The 15650-nt window shown below is 51.2% G+C and overlaps 2 protein-coding genes across 2 annotated transcripts in view; both read left to right on the top strand.

The window, feature by feature from the left end:
* The window catches only part of MRPL38 (mitochondrial ribosomal protein L38), a 12997-nt gene extending 5993 nt beyond the window's left edge, over nt 1–7004 (top strand). Inside the window, exons 4-9 of the mRNA XM_006018283.3 lie at nt 1346–1554; nt 1978–2050; nt 3420–3465; nt 3833–3991; nt 4843–4979; nt 6258–7004. Coding sequence (XP_006018345.2) covers nt 1346–1554; nt 1978–2050; nt 3420–3465; nt 3833–3991; nt 4843–4979; nt 6258–6394 — 761 coding nt within the window. The 3' untranslated portion in view covers nt 6395–7004. The remainder of the gene's footprint in view (nt 1–1345; nt 1555–1977; nt 2051–3419; nt 3466–3832; nt 3992–4842; nt 4980–6257) is intronic.
* Nucleotides 7005–12249: 5245 nt separating this feature from the next.
* The window catches only part of LOC102377470 (tripartite motif-containing protein 47), a 32007-nt gene continuing 28606 nt past the window's right edge, over nt 12250–15650 (top strand). Inside the window, exons 1-4 of the mRNA XM_006018356.3 lie at nt 12250–12727; nt 14147–14242; nt 14339–14572; nt 14732–14900. Coding sequence (XP_006018418.2) covers nt 12281–12727; nt 14147–14242; nt 14339–14572; nt 14732–14900 — 946 coding nt within the window. The 5' untranslated portion in view covers nt 12250–12280. The remainder of the gene's footprint in view (nt 12728–14146; nt 14243–14338; nt 14573–14731; nt 14901–15650) is intronic.

Raw genomic sequence — 15650 nt, 5'->3', positions numbered from 1 at the left:
CCCCCCCCCCAGTCATTCTTGATGAGCAATCAGATAGTTAATCGTATGCGGCCCAGCCCATGGCTGCTCCTGTTGCACTCTGGATGGGGCCGAGCCCCACTCACTGCTGCTGGGGCAGCTGGAAGGCCCCTGGCCAGTGCACAGCTTCTGGACAGGGCTGCTGCTGGGGCTGTTCAGCTCTCCTGGCCTCCAGTGGCTTCTTCTGTCCCTACTGCAGCACTCTGGGCAGCAGGTAGGGAAGCGGTGGCAGGCAGGGGGAAGGCGCATCTGGGCGGGAGTGTGGAGCAGAGGCCCCCACACCCAGCGGGAGCACAGAGCCCAGGTCAGCCCAGTTCCATCACGTAGAGCTCCCTGCACAGCTCCCGGAGCTTGCGCATCACCAGGGGGAATCCCCACATGATGGAGTCAGCAGCTTTCCCCACTCCATGCTGCCATGTGCAGCTCCCAGGACTCCACTGGAAGTGGTGGGGAGCCCTGTACAATGGAGCCAGGCTGGCTCTTCTTCCTGCTTCCTGGTAGAGTCCCAGGATCTGCATGTGGCAGCAGGGAGTGGGACCAAGCCACCCCCATGGCTCACAGCTCCGGCTGGGTCCTGGGAGCTGTACATGAGACGTGGGAAGCCATGTGTGATGAAGCCAGGCCGGCCTGGCCCTGCTCCCTGCCACCACATGCAGCACCTAGAATGGCCAGAGCTGCACACTGCCAGGCGGCTCCACCTTGCCAAAGTCATGAGCACAGAGAGGGCCTGCTGCTGCTACCACTGGTATCAGGGGCTATGCGCTGGGGGGGCTCTCACATTCATTCTCCCCTATACCCACATGCCTTCCCTTTCCCCCCCTCACACACAATACCACCCCACACCACTTGCATCCCACCACATACCCCCCCCGCTCACACACCACACACTCCCACACACAGTATACAAAAGTAAGACTTTATTTTGAGCTATTATGCAATCGTCTCTATATACACTACACAAATGCATGTAAATCAGGACAAAAGTATTTTTTTCAAATGAAATGAAAATATGTTATAGTAGATGATTGATTTTTAGTATATGACTTTTTTCCCCCCCTGGTTCCACCCCCACCCCGGAGTACTTTAGAGGGTAAGGGGAGGAACTTCCGGTAGCAAAGGTCAGGGGTTAGGGGTGGGACTTTTGGCCCCAAGATGGCAACCAGGGGGTGGGGCACCGGTCAAGGGGCAGGGCACTGATCAAAGGATGGAGCTACCTTTGCAGCCCTCTATCGCTCACCAAAACTCATTAAGCGGGCCTCCAGGCAAAATAATTGCCCACCTCTGGCTTAGCCTGTCCCACATGTCTTGCTTCTTTTTGCCATTTCAGTGCAGATTCCACTTGATGAAGTCAGAGCCGAGTGGGAGAAATGTAGCGGCCCCGTCCACAAGCAACGGGTTGCAGAATATTATGGGATCTATCGGGATCTGTTCGATGGAGCCACCTTTGCCCCCAGAGTTATCTTGCGAGTAGAATACAGCCAAGATGATGAGCATGTTGTATCAGTTTATCATGGGAACATGGTGACACCCACCGAGGTATCTCACCAGTGAGTGGTCTCTGGGAACAATACTTACATTAAGCAAACGCACAGGTTTTAATTGAGCTGATAGCATTGCCATGTACTATGGGAGAAATGTGCTCCTGGAAAGAATCCTATGGTAGAACATACACTGTATAGGCATTTAAATTAAGATCTGAACAGAGCTTTCCAGTGAATTCACTGGTAAGTAGTGAGTTTTCTTTTCTTTTAAAAAAAAAAAAAAAAAAGCCTTTCCTGAAGAGAGAGACTTGTTCTGTGGCATGGCTAGAGCTGCTTGGTGTTGTCCAGGCTGGTTTAATGGTGTGGTCCAGGTCATGGCCCAGCAACTATTGTTCCATTTTTGAACAAAATATGTAGTCTTAATGAACCTGCTACCTGCCAATCTTAATTACAATGTCTCTTTGTATTGCTGGCTTAGGCTTACAGGCCACCTGAGGTGATGTATGAAGCAGATGAAGGTACCCTGTGGACACTGTTGCTAACTAATCTGGGTGTGTATCAAGTCTTTTAAGAACCCTGTTAAGAATGGGCCGTTTCCACCTTTTTTTATTTATGGAACTGTTGTTCCCTGGGGTGGCAGAGGCCAGGAAATGAAGCATGTTAGACGTTCCTCAAGCTATGAGCTCTACTACACTTGCAGAGTTGCTCTAGAAACTGGATAGAAGTGCTACACTGCAAAATTCTTCTTGGAAGAAAGCAGTGAGGCTCTAATAATAACAAGCAGCTGTCTGCACTTCTGCCTTTAATCAGAAGACTGGATTAACTGATGTTGGTAAAATGCAACATGTGCCATTACTACATGTAGGGAAGATGTTAGCCTTGCAAGAGCCCTATACAGCCGGTGGCGTTCTACCCAAGTTATGGTTGAGGAAGCGAGTAGCAAGGTAACTTACCTAGTGTGATGCATTTAAATAACCTGGGAGAATTCTCCCAGGTTTGTTCTCTTGGTAGAAAAACTTACCCAGAGCTGCATGTACAGACATTTAGATGCTGAGGCTTTGAGTGGAGAGTTTGCATTGCTGACACTGCAACCAGGAAGGGCTCCTGTGCACACATCTTGGCATGCTCTGCAGGCTCCCTTATTCTACCTGGCAATAGGTGACAGCAGTGAATAGGGTAGCCCTAATTGGCCGACCCACAATGCCAATGGTCTGCCTGCAGCACAATGTGGAGATTCTGAAAGGGGCATGGTCTTTTTCCTGCTGGAGCAGCAGAGTCCAGCAATGACACGCTGGTTCTCTTGGGGCGTGATGGGGGTGGTGCTGGTGAACTATGTTCTTTTCTGAGAGAAACCACAGCATACACTGTCCCAGGAGAAACTCTCCTGAGAGTGATTTAAACCTGGTTGTTCCCAGGTTATTTTTCTCCTGGAGCGGCCATTTTTACTCTGGGAGAAAATATCCTGAACATCTGCACAATCACGGTTTGCAGAGGAAACGGAAAAAGAGTGTTGGTTTCCTGTCTCCCAGTCTTGTACTGGAACCATCACGCCATCCTTTCTCTCTGCTTCTCATACGCAGAGCTTCCCATTTTCAAAGTGCCGTTACTATCACTGCCTAGTTCCCACAGAATTCCTGTGAGTGGTTGATCAGTAACATTATCTTATAAATGGAGGAACTGAGGCACAGCAAAGCAATTTGCCCAAGGTTTCCTGCTTGGGTCATTGTCAGCCTTAGGGTCCAAGATCTGAGGAGTTCCTGGCTCAGTCTTGAGCTCTTCTCTGAGAGCTATAGGGGGGAGTTATTTTTTTGAAGGCTGGAGGCATCTTTCCCTTATCCAATGCAGGGAATTTCTGCATATCAACAAGGCAGTGGGCAAACTCAGGGTACTTATTATTAAAATGCCTCTTTTTCTGTGCAGATGGGCACCTGCAAGACACTGCCTCTGAGTACATCCACTGGTTGGTGTAAGTATTGCTAACCGATACCTCTGTGCTGTGCATGCGCTTTGGAGACTACAGTCTAGCTTTTTGAACCGTAGAGAGAGAGAGAGTGGGCAGGGAGGGGAGGAAATAGTTTTCAGGAGAGCTTTGATGTTTAGTTGCACTGCCAGAGATGCATTAGATATAGGAATTGTTGCTCTCATCTTGAATCCAGGGATTGACTTGCTACTTCTGACCAGAGCAAGCTCTTGTAGCAGCACACATGCTGGGCAAGGGGCTGGCATGCTGCAAATCCTCACCTTGGAGGTTTGAGTGCTATGATCATGATCAGAGATGTCAACAAGGGAGGAATGATTTGGATCGTGGTCGAAACCTGCTTTGTGCTTGACAGGACAAACATTCCAGGCAACGATGTTGGGGCAGGGAAGGAGATTTGCCATTACTTCCCTCCGTTCCCTGCCAGGGGAACAGGGTACCACCGTTTTACCTTCCTCCTCTTCAAGCAGGACCGTTTGATAGATTTCAGCGAAGATGTTCGACCGACACCATGGTATGTTGAAACTGCCCTTGCCCCCACCCTCCTCCCTCCCAGCTGTGTCCCTTCTTTGAGCAAAACAAGCATGGCTGATTTCTTTTAAAGGATCCCCTTCAACTAAAAAGTCATTACATGCTGAAGATATTTCACCCACAGAGGGTGACTTGTCGCAGTAATGCAATTAGGGCACCTTGAGAGCCTCTGAAGGGTGTTACAGGAAGTGTGAGAAGATAAGGACAGGCTTAGACTCCCTGCTTGGCCTCTCCCTCACCCCCATGGCCTGGCTTCTCTTTAAAGAGGTAAACACTATAATAAATGAATAAGGTTTTGGAGTGGGGTGCTGATCCATTCACAAAAGTTATGGTGGTACCTTGAGTCTGACAAGAGGGGCCTTGAGTTTAAAAAAGTGGAGAGCCACTGCAATAGTGGGATATAGCCATTGGGTCAACTTGGTTGCTTTGTGCAAGGGATGCATTGGACCCGCCCTGTGTGCATGACCAGTTTTACTGTTCCCTTCTCTCCTTTGCCTCCAGTAACAAAACAAAGTCCCCTCCCTGCCCACTATACACACAGTTAGTCTGAAAAGGAACATGCCCCTATTACTGCCCTCTCATTTAGTTTTCTTAGTCGATGCATTTTGTTGTGTAAAGAAGCCTGTGTGACATGCTTGGAGTCCTTGTGACTTTGATATTGTATCTTTAACTGACACATTTCCACCTCTGCCCAAGTGATTTGGACAACTGCCAGGTAGTTTTCTCCAGGTGTCTCTTCTGCATCTGTCTACAGAAGCTCCATGGTTAGGGAGTTGTGGCAATCGGGCATGGGAAAGTGTCCCATTCCATTTGTTCTCGTGTCTTTTATTCCAGCCACAGTCTCAAAATGAGAACCTTCAAGACCTTTGACTTCTACAGGAAGCATGAGAAGGACATGACCCCAGCTGGGCTGGCATTTTTCCAGTGCCTGTGGGATGACACTGTTACTCGCGTCTTTCACCAGCTTCTTGGTAAGAAGTGGCATTCTGTGTATTTTCTGTCTGGGGTACTGTCCTTTCCCTTAACCCAGGATAGAAGTAGTACAAATGTGTTTATGGGGCTAGGCCTAGCTGTAGATTCTCAGAGAAGCTCGGGGCAAGGAAGATGACGGGAGTGGGTGGTGCATGGTTTCAGATCTCTCTTCCTAGCAGCCAAGAATTAGCTAATGCTCTCTGAAGGAGGCCCTATCAAATGAAGTGGGGCATACAGGTGGAAGTTGCTTTCTTGAAGGACATGGGGAGGGAAGCTGCTTGCTGCGCTGGTTGTTTGAGCTCTCTGTGATGGTTCTCGGAGGCATGGACATATCCAAGCGTTCAGTGCGTAAGAATGCTGGTTCTCAACTGCTGCCCTTGGGGCCATAGCTATAGCTAGTTCCTAGGCAACCACCTATCACCAGGCTCCAACCTGACATGTGGAAACATTTATGGTACGCAGTTAAGAGCAGTTGCCCTCCTTTCCATGGCAGAGCCAAAGTGTAGCCATATCTCTTCTGTGCTTTGTATCCCATTCAGAATAGGCGTTAGAAAACAGTGGGAGATAGTGGGTTTGTCTGGGAGACCATGCCATAACAAGGCTTGCATAAGACTTGGATCGGCCATTGATCTCAAGTTCTACCCTGCAGCACAGGTGACTGGTATGGGGGGCACGTGCCCCCCTAAGCTTGGCCCCCTGAAGTGCCTGGCCAACCAAAATGTTGCCTCGCCTCTCTCCCCCATGCAGCCCTGAAGCAGTTTTTTTGCCATGCAGGCCGGTGGCGTGTTGTGGGGGGCACTAAGCCATGCCATGGAGCTTTTAACCTGCCCCTGGACCCACCCACAAATTATGCTCGCCCCCCCCCGACTCAGGAGGCACCAGTTAGTCCTGCCCTGCAGCTTGTGTGGTACCTTCCAAATGGAGGAAAAGTGTATGGGGTTGGTATGAATGCAGACAAACGCAACAGTTATATCCATATAGAATTAGACCTGTATAAACTGCTGTTATGCTTCAGTGCAGTAGTGGGCAGATGTGACAGCTCTAAGAAGAGCTAAACCTCTTTCATTCAGGTTTCAAATTTATAAAGTGGTTTAGTTTTTTTTATCCCACTATAGGAGCAGACAGACAACAGTTAAATTAAAACAGCTGATGCATGTTCCTGAACAGCAGCTCTCCCCCTTTTTTTTAAATGGTGTGAAGTTTGATCTGGCCACAGCTTGTGTGGTTTAGGTCTCCAAACTCTCTCCTGACTAATGTGCAACATCATCCCTTCACAGACATGAAGGAGCCGGTGTTTGATTTTGTGCGTCCCGCTGTGTATCACCCTCGTCAGAAGAAGTTTCCACACCTGCAGCCTCTGAGGTACCTAGACAGGTATCGGGATAGTGATGAGCCCACATATGGCATTTACTGAGGTGCCTGCTAGCAGCCCCTGGGCACACTTCCCGGGACCCAAGCTGTTGGGACAGAGATACTTGGATGCACGTGGAGAAATTAAACAGGTCTGCTGCCTGGAATGGCCTGCATCTCTGAGGAAGGATGGTGTGCTTCAGAGTTGCAGCCCACTGGGGTCCAACTTCCAGCTCACTGACAGGTCCAGAAAGCGCGGAAGTGAGAGTTGTACATATTTGTGCCATTGGTACTTACATGGCTGAAAGCTTTGTCAATAAAGTGTATTTATTGTCCCAGGAGCCTTTCCAGTTCCATGGCAAAGTTTTAATGCAGAGCCTCAAGCCAAGCCAGCTAGTAGCAGTAGCTCAGTGGCCAGAATTCTGCTGATACCAGCGTGACTGCAGGTGGACCAAGCCTGGCTCTGTTTGATCAGCCAATTCAGATCAGGTATCTGCAATAATAGAAACATACCATCTGAATCAGACCCCAGTGCAGCCTGGCAGCGGGTGAGCTGTCCCAGCCTGTGGGCCCCCTTTTATCCCACCCCAGCCTCTCCCCAGTGCTGGGATACTGGTGTGGTTCGTTGCTATCTTGTACTGATAAAAATCACAATAAAGACCTTTTCCTCGCAACGCTGGAGACCTTGCTTTGTGTGAATAGGTGAGAGCACAGGGCAGACCCTTGGCAGCCAGAAGTTTATCAGGATTTTTCTTCTGTTCTTCATTTATTCCAGGACTGAGACCAGTGCTGTAGCTCAAGTGCAGCCTCTTGCTGATATGGGTCCTTCCCCTTCAGTCCCCATTGGTCACTGCAAGGCAGGAGAAATGTCACAAGGTGGTGGTGGTCCCTCTGGAAGGGTGACATCAGAATGACCCAGAAGGGTGGGTGTGAAGGAAATTAGTCTTATCCCACATATAAACCAGGGTTCCCAGCTCTGGGACGGCTTCAGACAGCTCTGGAGCCAAGACTCCTTCCCCTTTCACTGAGGGTGTTGAATAGTGTGGATTTTGTTCCCAAATCTAAATGCAACTAGATTCTATGCGTTAAGTCATGAAATGGGATTCAGGACTGGTATAAAGAAGATTGACCTGACATCTCATTTGATGAATGACCAGCTTTATTTACTACAACTATTTGCTGTTAAATGAGCCTAAAGTGAAGCAAAATCCAATATATTTAGTTGTAAAAGTAGTAGTATCTCACCAATACAGGCAAAGAGGTGGTCTCAGTCTTGTCAGCTTCTCAAGGCATGGATCCCTTCACCAGAAGATCAACTGGGTGCAGCAGCAGTTCATGTTGGAATGATTACTTATTCTTGAAGCGCACCCTGGTAGCTGTTTTATTGCTCTTTTACACCCTTTAGCTCAGCATCTTCCAAGTACTCTTGTAGTTGTGTAACTCGAGAGAGAATCCCAAGCAGTAATTAACAGGAAAATCCTGTTAATCAAACTGTTCATTATTGGTTATCACCTGAAAGTCCCAGTTTTGATTGAATTACCTCCCTCAGTAACAGGAGGTTGTTATTAATTTCTACTGAGTTGGAATTTACCAAGAAATTGATAAAACCCAAGAAAAACACAGTTGTTGAGGAGTTGTCCTTGGAAGATCAAGGGAACCACTGAGGCACAACAGGAGTAAATCAGGAGGAGACACCTATCAAAGCCCAGATGGAGGGTGTCTTTTCCTGCATATAAACATGAGTTAATTGCAAAGAAATATTTACTATACTAATAAGTTAAGGATAGACATTTCATGCAGTTACATACCAGACACAAGATCATGCTCAAACTCATAAATATAGTAAGGTAAACTGGAAGTGATGCCTCCTTATTTCTTTTCAGAAGGTCTAGCCACAAACTTTCAAAATGATGACAATTGTATAGTGCAAGAGGATGTATTTTAACTTTTGTGAGTAGGCCCAGCTCAGCTTGAGTTTTACAGTCATCACATGTATTAAACTCTGCCAGGTGGAAGGGCATGTTTCTTCCCACTTCTCTCTTATTTACGGAGCACTCAGCCTATTTTACATAATATGAAATCCCCTAAGCTGAGAGAGTGTTACTGCTCAGAAAGCTTGCGGCTTAGATTCATGGGTCTGATTTTGGTATCAGCATGCACCGTGGCAGGAAAAGCATTCCTGGCATTACTCTATAACAACTGCCTCTGTGCTACTTTTGCTTCCCAGTCCAACCCCATGTTCCCTGAATATGGTTGGAAAATTGGTTAGAAAACAGAACTATCATTGGGTTCCAGCATAGGTGGGAATGACCCTGCCTTTATTTCAGTAGTGGGGCCAAGAGAGGGAAAGAAGCAGATAAAGTTGGTGGTGTGTTCCCTCCAGACAAGAGGTTTGAATTTCCTGCTGTCATCTTCAGGCTTCTCCCTGCTGCCTAAAACATGGAGCATTTGCTCCCAACCCTGTGTCGGCATGCTGCTGCAACTTTTTTTTTTTAATTTCATGTCTTGGGCTAAATAGGCCAAATCAGTTCTGATTTCTGTCAACTGAGAATTGTTCAAGCCTGTGTGGTGCTATTGCCGGTAAGTATCCTACTTCCCAGACTCTTCAGCATGGGGCTTCAGATGCTCCCAAATCCATAGCACGCATCCTACTTGCAAGTCCCACGCATGGAGGCCTTGGAGTTCAGATGCCCCCTAATCTTGTTTGCCCCTAGCCAAAAGACTGAAGGAGCAAGCAAGAGAGAAATCCCAAGAACACAATCCCCCAGCACCATAAATTGTGTAGCTGAGATCCTCACATTGGAGGCATAGACTCTCACAGGACTCAGCTTGCCCACAGTGCAAGCAACAGGCCTTCACCTTCTATCTCAGGGGCAGGCAAAACATGGCCCATGGGTTGGATCTGTAAGCCCTGGCCCTCACTGCCCCTCTGCAAGCGGGAGGCTCCATGCAGGAGGTGCTGCTCTGAGTGCTAAGCAACCACCTCCCCCCAGAGCTAGGGGCTGCTGGAGGCGAAAAGTTTCTGCCTGGCTGGAGACCCCGTGTACTCATTGTGCACTACTGGGCCATGTGGGGTTGGCTCCACACTGCCTCCACATGCAGCCGGGGACTGGGGTGAGAGCTGTGTGTTATGGGGCTGGCACCTCACGCTGCCGCCACATGCAGATCCAGGGACTGGCACATTCCCGGGACTCCGAGGACCCCACCCCATACCCTCAAACATCCCCACGCACACTCCCATACCCCCCACCATAAGCCCACGCACTTCCTCCCACAGCCCCCACGCCAATCACATACCCCACGTCACCCACCATATTCGCACTGCACCCCACCACACACACACCCACTCCCCAACCACACCCCTCAAGCCATATACAAGAGTAAGAGTGTCGCTTGAACTATTATGCAATGGCTCTAGATACACTATGCAAACACACACAAATCAGGACAAAAATATATTTTTTAATCAAATTAAAATCAGTTATAGTCAATGTTTGATTTTTTTTTAGTATATGATTTGGTTTTTTTTATGGCTTCAAGGTGGCAGTACCTCCCCCCCACCCCCACAGGAGTACTTTTGGGGACAAGGGGAGGGACTTTTATGGCAAAAGTCAGGGGTTAGGGGGTGGGACTTCTGGCCCCAAGGTGGTGGACAGGGGGCGGGGCACCCATCAAGGGGCAGAGCTACTTTTACAGCCGTCCACAGCTCACCAGAACTCATTAAGTGGTCCTCCAGCCAAAAGAATTGCCCGCCCCTGTTCTAGTTACACCAAGTCATTCAAGGTCAAGGAGAAAGGTATCTTCCCTGCCATGTCTGTAAAACCTCTTAGGCCAAAACCATCATCATAGTATCCCCCTGCATCCTGTCTCCCCCCTGGCCCATTGTTTTTCACTCCCCACCCTCCCTATGACGCTTCCATTAGCAAGGAGCAGCTAGTTTGTCACCACACACTGTGAACTGCTTGCCACTGCGTTGGGGCACCGCAGTCATTCATTGCAGCCTAGAGGGGATAGCCATGGGCACTGCCATCTTTGGACCTCCCGAAGAACAGGCCCGGGCACTCCCCTGATACACGGCAGGTATTTTGCATGTGTGACACACAGTCGGGTGGTGACATTCTGCTTTCCCAGCTGGATGCAGCATGGTGGGAAAATGCACCATCGTGTTAGGATGTTGCATTGCAGCTCAGGCTACTGCAGGGCTTGGGGGCAATGCATCGCTGTAGAAGGAGGCACCCTGTGGGTGCTGTGATTAAGCTGGCCTGCAACTAGTACTTCTGTGGTTCAGACCAAATCTTTTGGTCCCCAGACCAGCAGCTGGCAGGTGTACAGCATTGAAAGCCTGCAAAGGATCTCAGAGAGAGTGTGGCTTCTCCGATTAGCAGGGATCTGGGTTTTCTGTTTCCCATGGAAAAACGGAAAAAAACTGAAGCTTTTCCCTTTTATTTGAGAAAAACGTGGATTTTTCATTTTAACGGAGAAACCCATGGATTTTCCATGTTTGCAAAGAGCTGTCGGCAGGCTGGCAGATTTCCAGCCTGCAAGGGGCCGGGGGGAGCGGGAGGAGGGTGGTCAGGCGGGGGGGTAGCCACGTGCATGTGCACACTCACACACACACACATGGCTGTCAGGTAGGCTGGAGAGCGGCTCTTGCAGGTAAGTCTGGCGGGGGGAGGAGGGGAGACTGAGGCAGAGCCCTGGCAGGGAGCGGGACGGGGCCACGGGCGGCTCATCGGGGTGGAGGCTGGCTCCCTGTCGCTGCATGCACTCCTGGAGGGGGCAGTGGGACCACGTGCCCCCCAGATTAGGACGCGGGGCAGGGGCAGATGTGGGCTGCAGGCTCAGGCTTCCTATCCTGCTGCCCTCTCCCCAGAGCCTCTGCAGCGCAGCAGGTGGGACCCAGCGCAGGAGGGCAGAGCGGGGCCAGGCAGGGAAGCTCCTTGCAACTGCTGGCAGCTGCACACTGCCATGGCAAGATGCCCCTGCCCACCGGGCAGCAGTGAGGGGCACAGCTTCACTCTGCTGCCCCTGCTGCTGCTGGGTGCGCAGAGGGCACCTCACCAGGACAGTGCAGGGCTCCCAGTGGCAAGGAGCTTCCCAGCCCCGCTGTGCCCTGCCCCCAGGTCCTGGGGTCTGGTGTCCCACCGGCTGGGCCGCAGAGGCCCGAGGGGAAGGCAGCAGGGTGGGGATCCCCAGCCCACCCCGGGCAGTCCCCTCCCCCATGGGTTCTGCTTTGGCCATGCCACCCATGGAGGAGGGGGAACCAGGCTTCGTGCTCCGCACCACCGCAGCACCGACCGCCTCCCGTGGGCGACAGCCAGGGCTTGGGCATTGCTGTGGGTGACGGGCGGCTGTGGACCTGGCAGCTGGGGGCCCCCTCCAGAAGGGCTTGGAGGGCATAGCAATGGGTGGCGAGGGGCTGCAGGGCTCTGCTGGGTTTGCAAGAGGCAGCCTTGTCTCCTGGCCCTCGGGGCTAAGCAGAGACACCCACCAAAGTCTAGAAAGCATTTTTTTTTTTTTTTATAAAAAATTTTATTAAAAAACCAGAAAATAACAAAAGACTCAAAACGACCCCAAAACAGAGGCCTCACAAAAGGGTAATACAACATTTCAAAGGTCTAGAAAGCAGCTACCAGACTGAACCAATTGCTCAGCAGCCAGAAAGCAGCAGGTACAGCCACCTGGGCAGCCTTCTCTGTGTAGAAGCCCCCTTGCTATGGGTAGCCCTGGGACATGGGAACTATGGGCTTGAGGACAGAGGAAAACTCCCAAGCCACCTGCCAAAGCTGGGAAGCGGAGAGCGGTGCCCAGGCCTGTGTGTCTTTAAGAGCTGGGTTGGCTCCGTGCCTACCCCTCCCCTCTGCCTGACACAGCAGCAGTCTCGTTTCCTCTTCTCATCCTGTAGGTTCCTTACTCTGCCTAGGTGGCTGCTGCTCCGGCTTGGGGCAGGATGGCTTCCCTGGGGTCCCAGAAGCTGGAGGAGAAGCTGGTGTGTTCCATCTGCCTGGAGCTGTTCAGGGAAGCTGTGACCATCCCGTGCGGGCACAATTTCTGCCAGAAGTGCATCAGCAACCACTGGGACAAGCAGGAAAAGGAGGATCCCCAGGGAGAGGAGAGGTTTACCTGCCCCGACTGCAGGAAGGGCTTCAAGACACGGCTGGAGCTCAAGAAGAACGTGTCCCTCTGCAGCGTGGTGGAGCTGGTCAAGGCGGGTGAGGTGCAGGCCTCCAGCACTGACATGAAAGCCCCGGCTGACAGGGGGAAGTGCCCGCGGCATGGGCGGCCCCTGGAGCTGTATTGCCAGGAGGAGAAGGTGTGCATCTGCTGTGTGTGCACCGTGAAGGAGTGCCGGGACCACCACAGGGTCCTCTTTGAGGAGGAGCGCAAGAAGAAGCAGGTGGGTCCTGGCTCGGTCTCCTCTGGGACCTGCCCCACATCCGTCAGGCCTTGGAGAGAGAGGCGAGCTCTGTGTCAGCCTGATAGAGGGGTGCTGTCGAGGTCGGGGTGCAGGCACTGCTGTGGCTAGAGCCTGGGCTGGGACACCAGGGTTCTCCATCAGACCCTGGCTTGCTGCGTGGGGCCTGCATTGCATGTGTGCCAGTTCCTTAGTCCAGAAAGGAGAGCGTCCCAGCCCATCTACACTAAAGCACCTTGAGACCTTCCACTGTCTCACTACCCAGAGGCTCAGCTCAAGCGGCTGTTTTTGGGCAGTAGTTACTAGTGCCAGGCTTCTTCTTGATGATCTGGACTGAACTTTCCAGGGCTCCTGCATTTGAATGTCGCAGTGTCCTGGTCAGGGATTTAAAATTAATACTGTTTACTTACGGTCTTGCACACACTGGAATGCCTGTCTCTTCTCCACGCAGCAGGGGCCCTGCATGCCTGTCTTCTCCACAGGTCCCAATGTGCCACCCTCCCACCCGTGCCAATCTCAGGGCCCTTAACCTTCCTAGCCATGCCACAGACTCCTGGCCCCCTGTCCTCCTTCCCCTATACCAGCATCCTGCACTCCCCCATCTCCCACTCACTCCATGCGAGAAGCCCTGTGTATCCCCATTGCCAAACCGGTTACCCCTCCTGTTTCTTTCTGGGAGTTAAGTCCTGCAGAGAATCTCGAGGTTGAGATGGCAGGTGTTAGGTGGGAAGCTGCTAGTGGGTCTCATTGCATCTATACAGATTCTGAGAGCGATGCCTTGGAGTGGAGTATCGGGCACTACCGTGTTTTTCTTAGCTCAGCAAAGTCAGCTGCTGGGCAGATACACCTGCTGCATGGAAGGTCAAGAGGGAGTGACCTCCCTTTCCATGGACAGGTAGAAGGACCACGTGCAGGTCTGCCTCGTAGCAGCCCAGCACTGCGGCCTTTGAGCAGCATCAGCTGAGCAGTGACCAGAGCATGCGTGGGGAAAAGAGGACCCCCTTGTATTTGGATTCACAGAGGGGCAGTAGTAAGTTTGAAGGGGAGCCAGCGCTGTGCAATGGCCAGGGCTCAGAAGGACCTATCACGTAACCACGTCTGCTCTCATGGCTTCAGTTGAGCACTACTGCCAAACAAGGAGGGGATGCTGACAATCCTCTCTGACCTGCCTCAAAATGCGCAGATGCCAAGCGCCATGTAAGTGTTAAATGTTTAGTATTGGTGATGAGGGGAAAAGAGGGAGAGTCCTTGCACAAGGGGTGGGATGTGGAAAACTGTGGGAGCCATCACTGTGGAGAGGGGCTTGAGCAGCCAGAAGGAGGTTCATGTGAAATAAGTGTTACACAAGTGCTGAAAACTATGCTCCGCTATGTTACAGCTTGGGCTTTACTCCATTTTCAGGCCCTTTTAGAAGAGTTCTTGGAGAAGACACAACAGGAGGCAGCAAAGATCGAGGAGGAGAAGCATAAACTGGAGGAAACAACAGAAGACATTAAGGTATCCAGGAAAATGCAGCTGCTGGGCTCGTGGGATTGCTGCTACGGGGCCTGTGGATTCTTTGTCCTGTTGTTTCAATTGACTTTTTCTGCCCAGGAATCTTCAGAAAAGCTGAAATCGGGGGTTTTGAACAAGTTTGCCCTGATAATTGAAGCCCTGGAGAAGCAGCGGAGGCAGGCAGTGGAGAGGATCGAACAGGAGCAAGCCACTGCCCTGGGGCAAATAGCGGAGAACTGGGCCCAGCTGGAACACCAGCAGGCCACCCTCAGCCAGCACCAGGAGAAGGCCCGGGCCCTGCTGGCCTGCACAGATGGCAGGATATTCCTGGAGGTATTGACAACCAGCCACAGCAAGGGGAGGGGAGGGAGGTCCTGCCTCCTTCAACCCAGAGGAAGAGGGATTTCTGGACCCCCACCCGGGGAGCGACTGCCATGGAGCCTTACATACCTGTGCCCTCTGCCCTTCCTCTGCCCTTCCCGCCCCATCTAGGACTTCTTGCAGCTCCCTTCTGAGACCCTGGAAGCTTTGCCAGCCATCGAGTTTAATGCTGCCAGCAAAGTGGATCCCATCTCTAAAATCCTCACTGAGGTCTCTAGGCTGTTGTTGGAGGATTTGCCCAAGTGCCTGAACCCAGAGGTCACTGGCCCAGAAACCAAAGGTAAGCTCTTCCCTTGGTGACATTTCCCCCACTGCCTACAGGTTGCACTGGTGGGGGCAGTGTCATCCCAGCTCCGTGAGTCCCCACTCTGAAGGGTCCCTGTACTAGAGATGCTGCACCTGGGTGTTTGGGTGGCTCAGGCACTGCATCATGAATGTCACCCCCTGCACTTGGCCCTAGGTGGGGCCACTTGGCCACCCCAGGCCTTAGTAGTAGTATTATTTAATATTTAGGTTGCAGGTTTGCCTGAAGATCGAACCCCTATAGACTTACCCTAGGCCAGTGGTTCTCAGCCTTTTTAGACTCAAGACACCCTTGGATTGACTTGAGGCACCCCTTAGATAATGCCAGCTCTTAGTTTTCACTCTGTTTTTAGGCTAAAGAAAAATAAGAGAGCAGTTTTCTTGTTGCAAACAACTCAGAGACCCCAACGATGGCTTTCTTATTTAGAATTTCTGGGTTTATCTTGTGAATCGTGTTTGTGGCACTCTGGTTGAGAACTCCTGTTCTAGACGCTGTCCAAACAGAGCAAATGACAGTTTTCCACAGGAAAGTGCTTGCAATCTAAAAGCCATATCAGGCAGATGGGACAAAGGTCAGGCAGAGGTATTTATAATATGCGCCCCCCCGACTGCCGTTGTGAGCACTTCACAAACTTTAGTTTCATAGTTTCATAGTAGCTACGGTCAGGAGGGACCTGAACAGATCACCTAGCCTGACCCCCTGCCACAGGCAGGAGTGAATGCTGGG

This window comes from Alligator sinensis, unplaced genomic scaffold, assembly GCF_000455745.1.
Source record: "Alligator sinensis unplaced genomic scaffold, ASM45574v1 scaffold400_1, whole genome shotgun sequence".
In the NCBI taxonomy this organism is placed as follows: Eukaryota; Metazoa; Chordata; order Crocodylia; family Alligatoridae; genus Alligator; species Alligator sinensis.
Note: the sequence above shows the minus strand (reverse complement) of the source record. Positions and strands in the feature narration are given on the sequence as shown.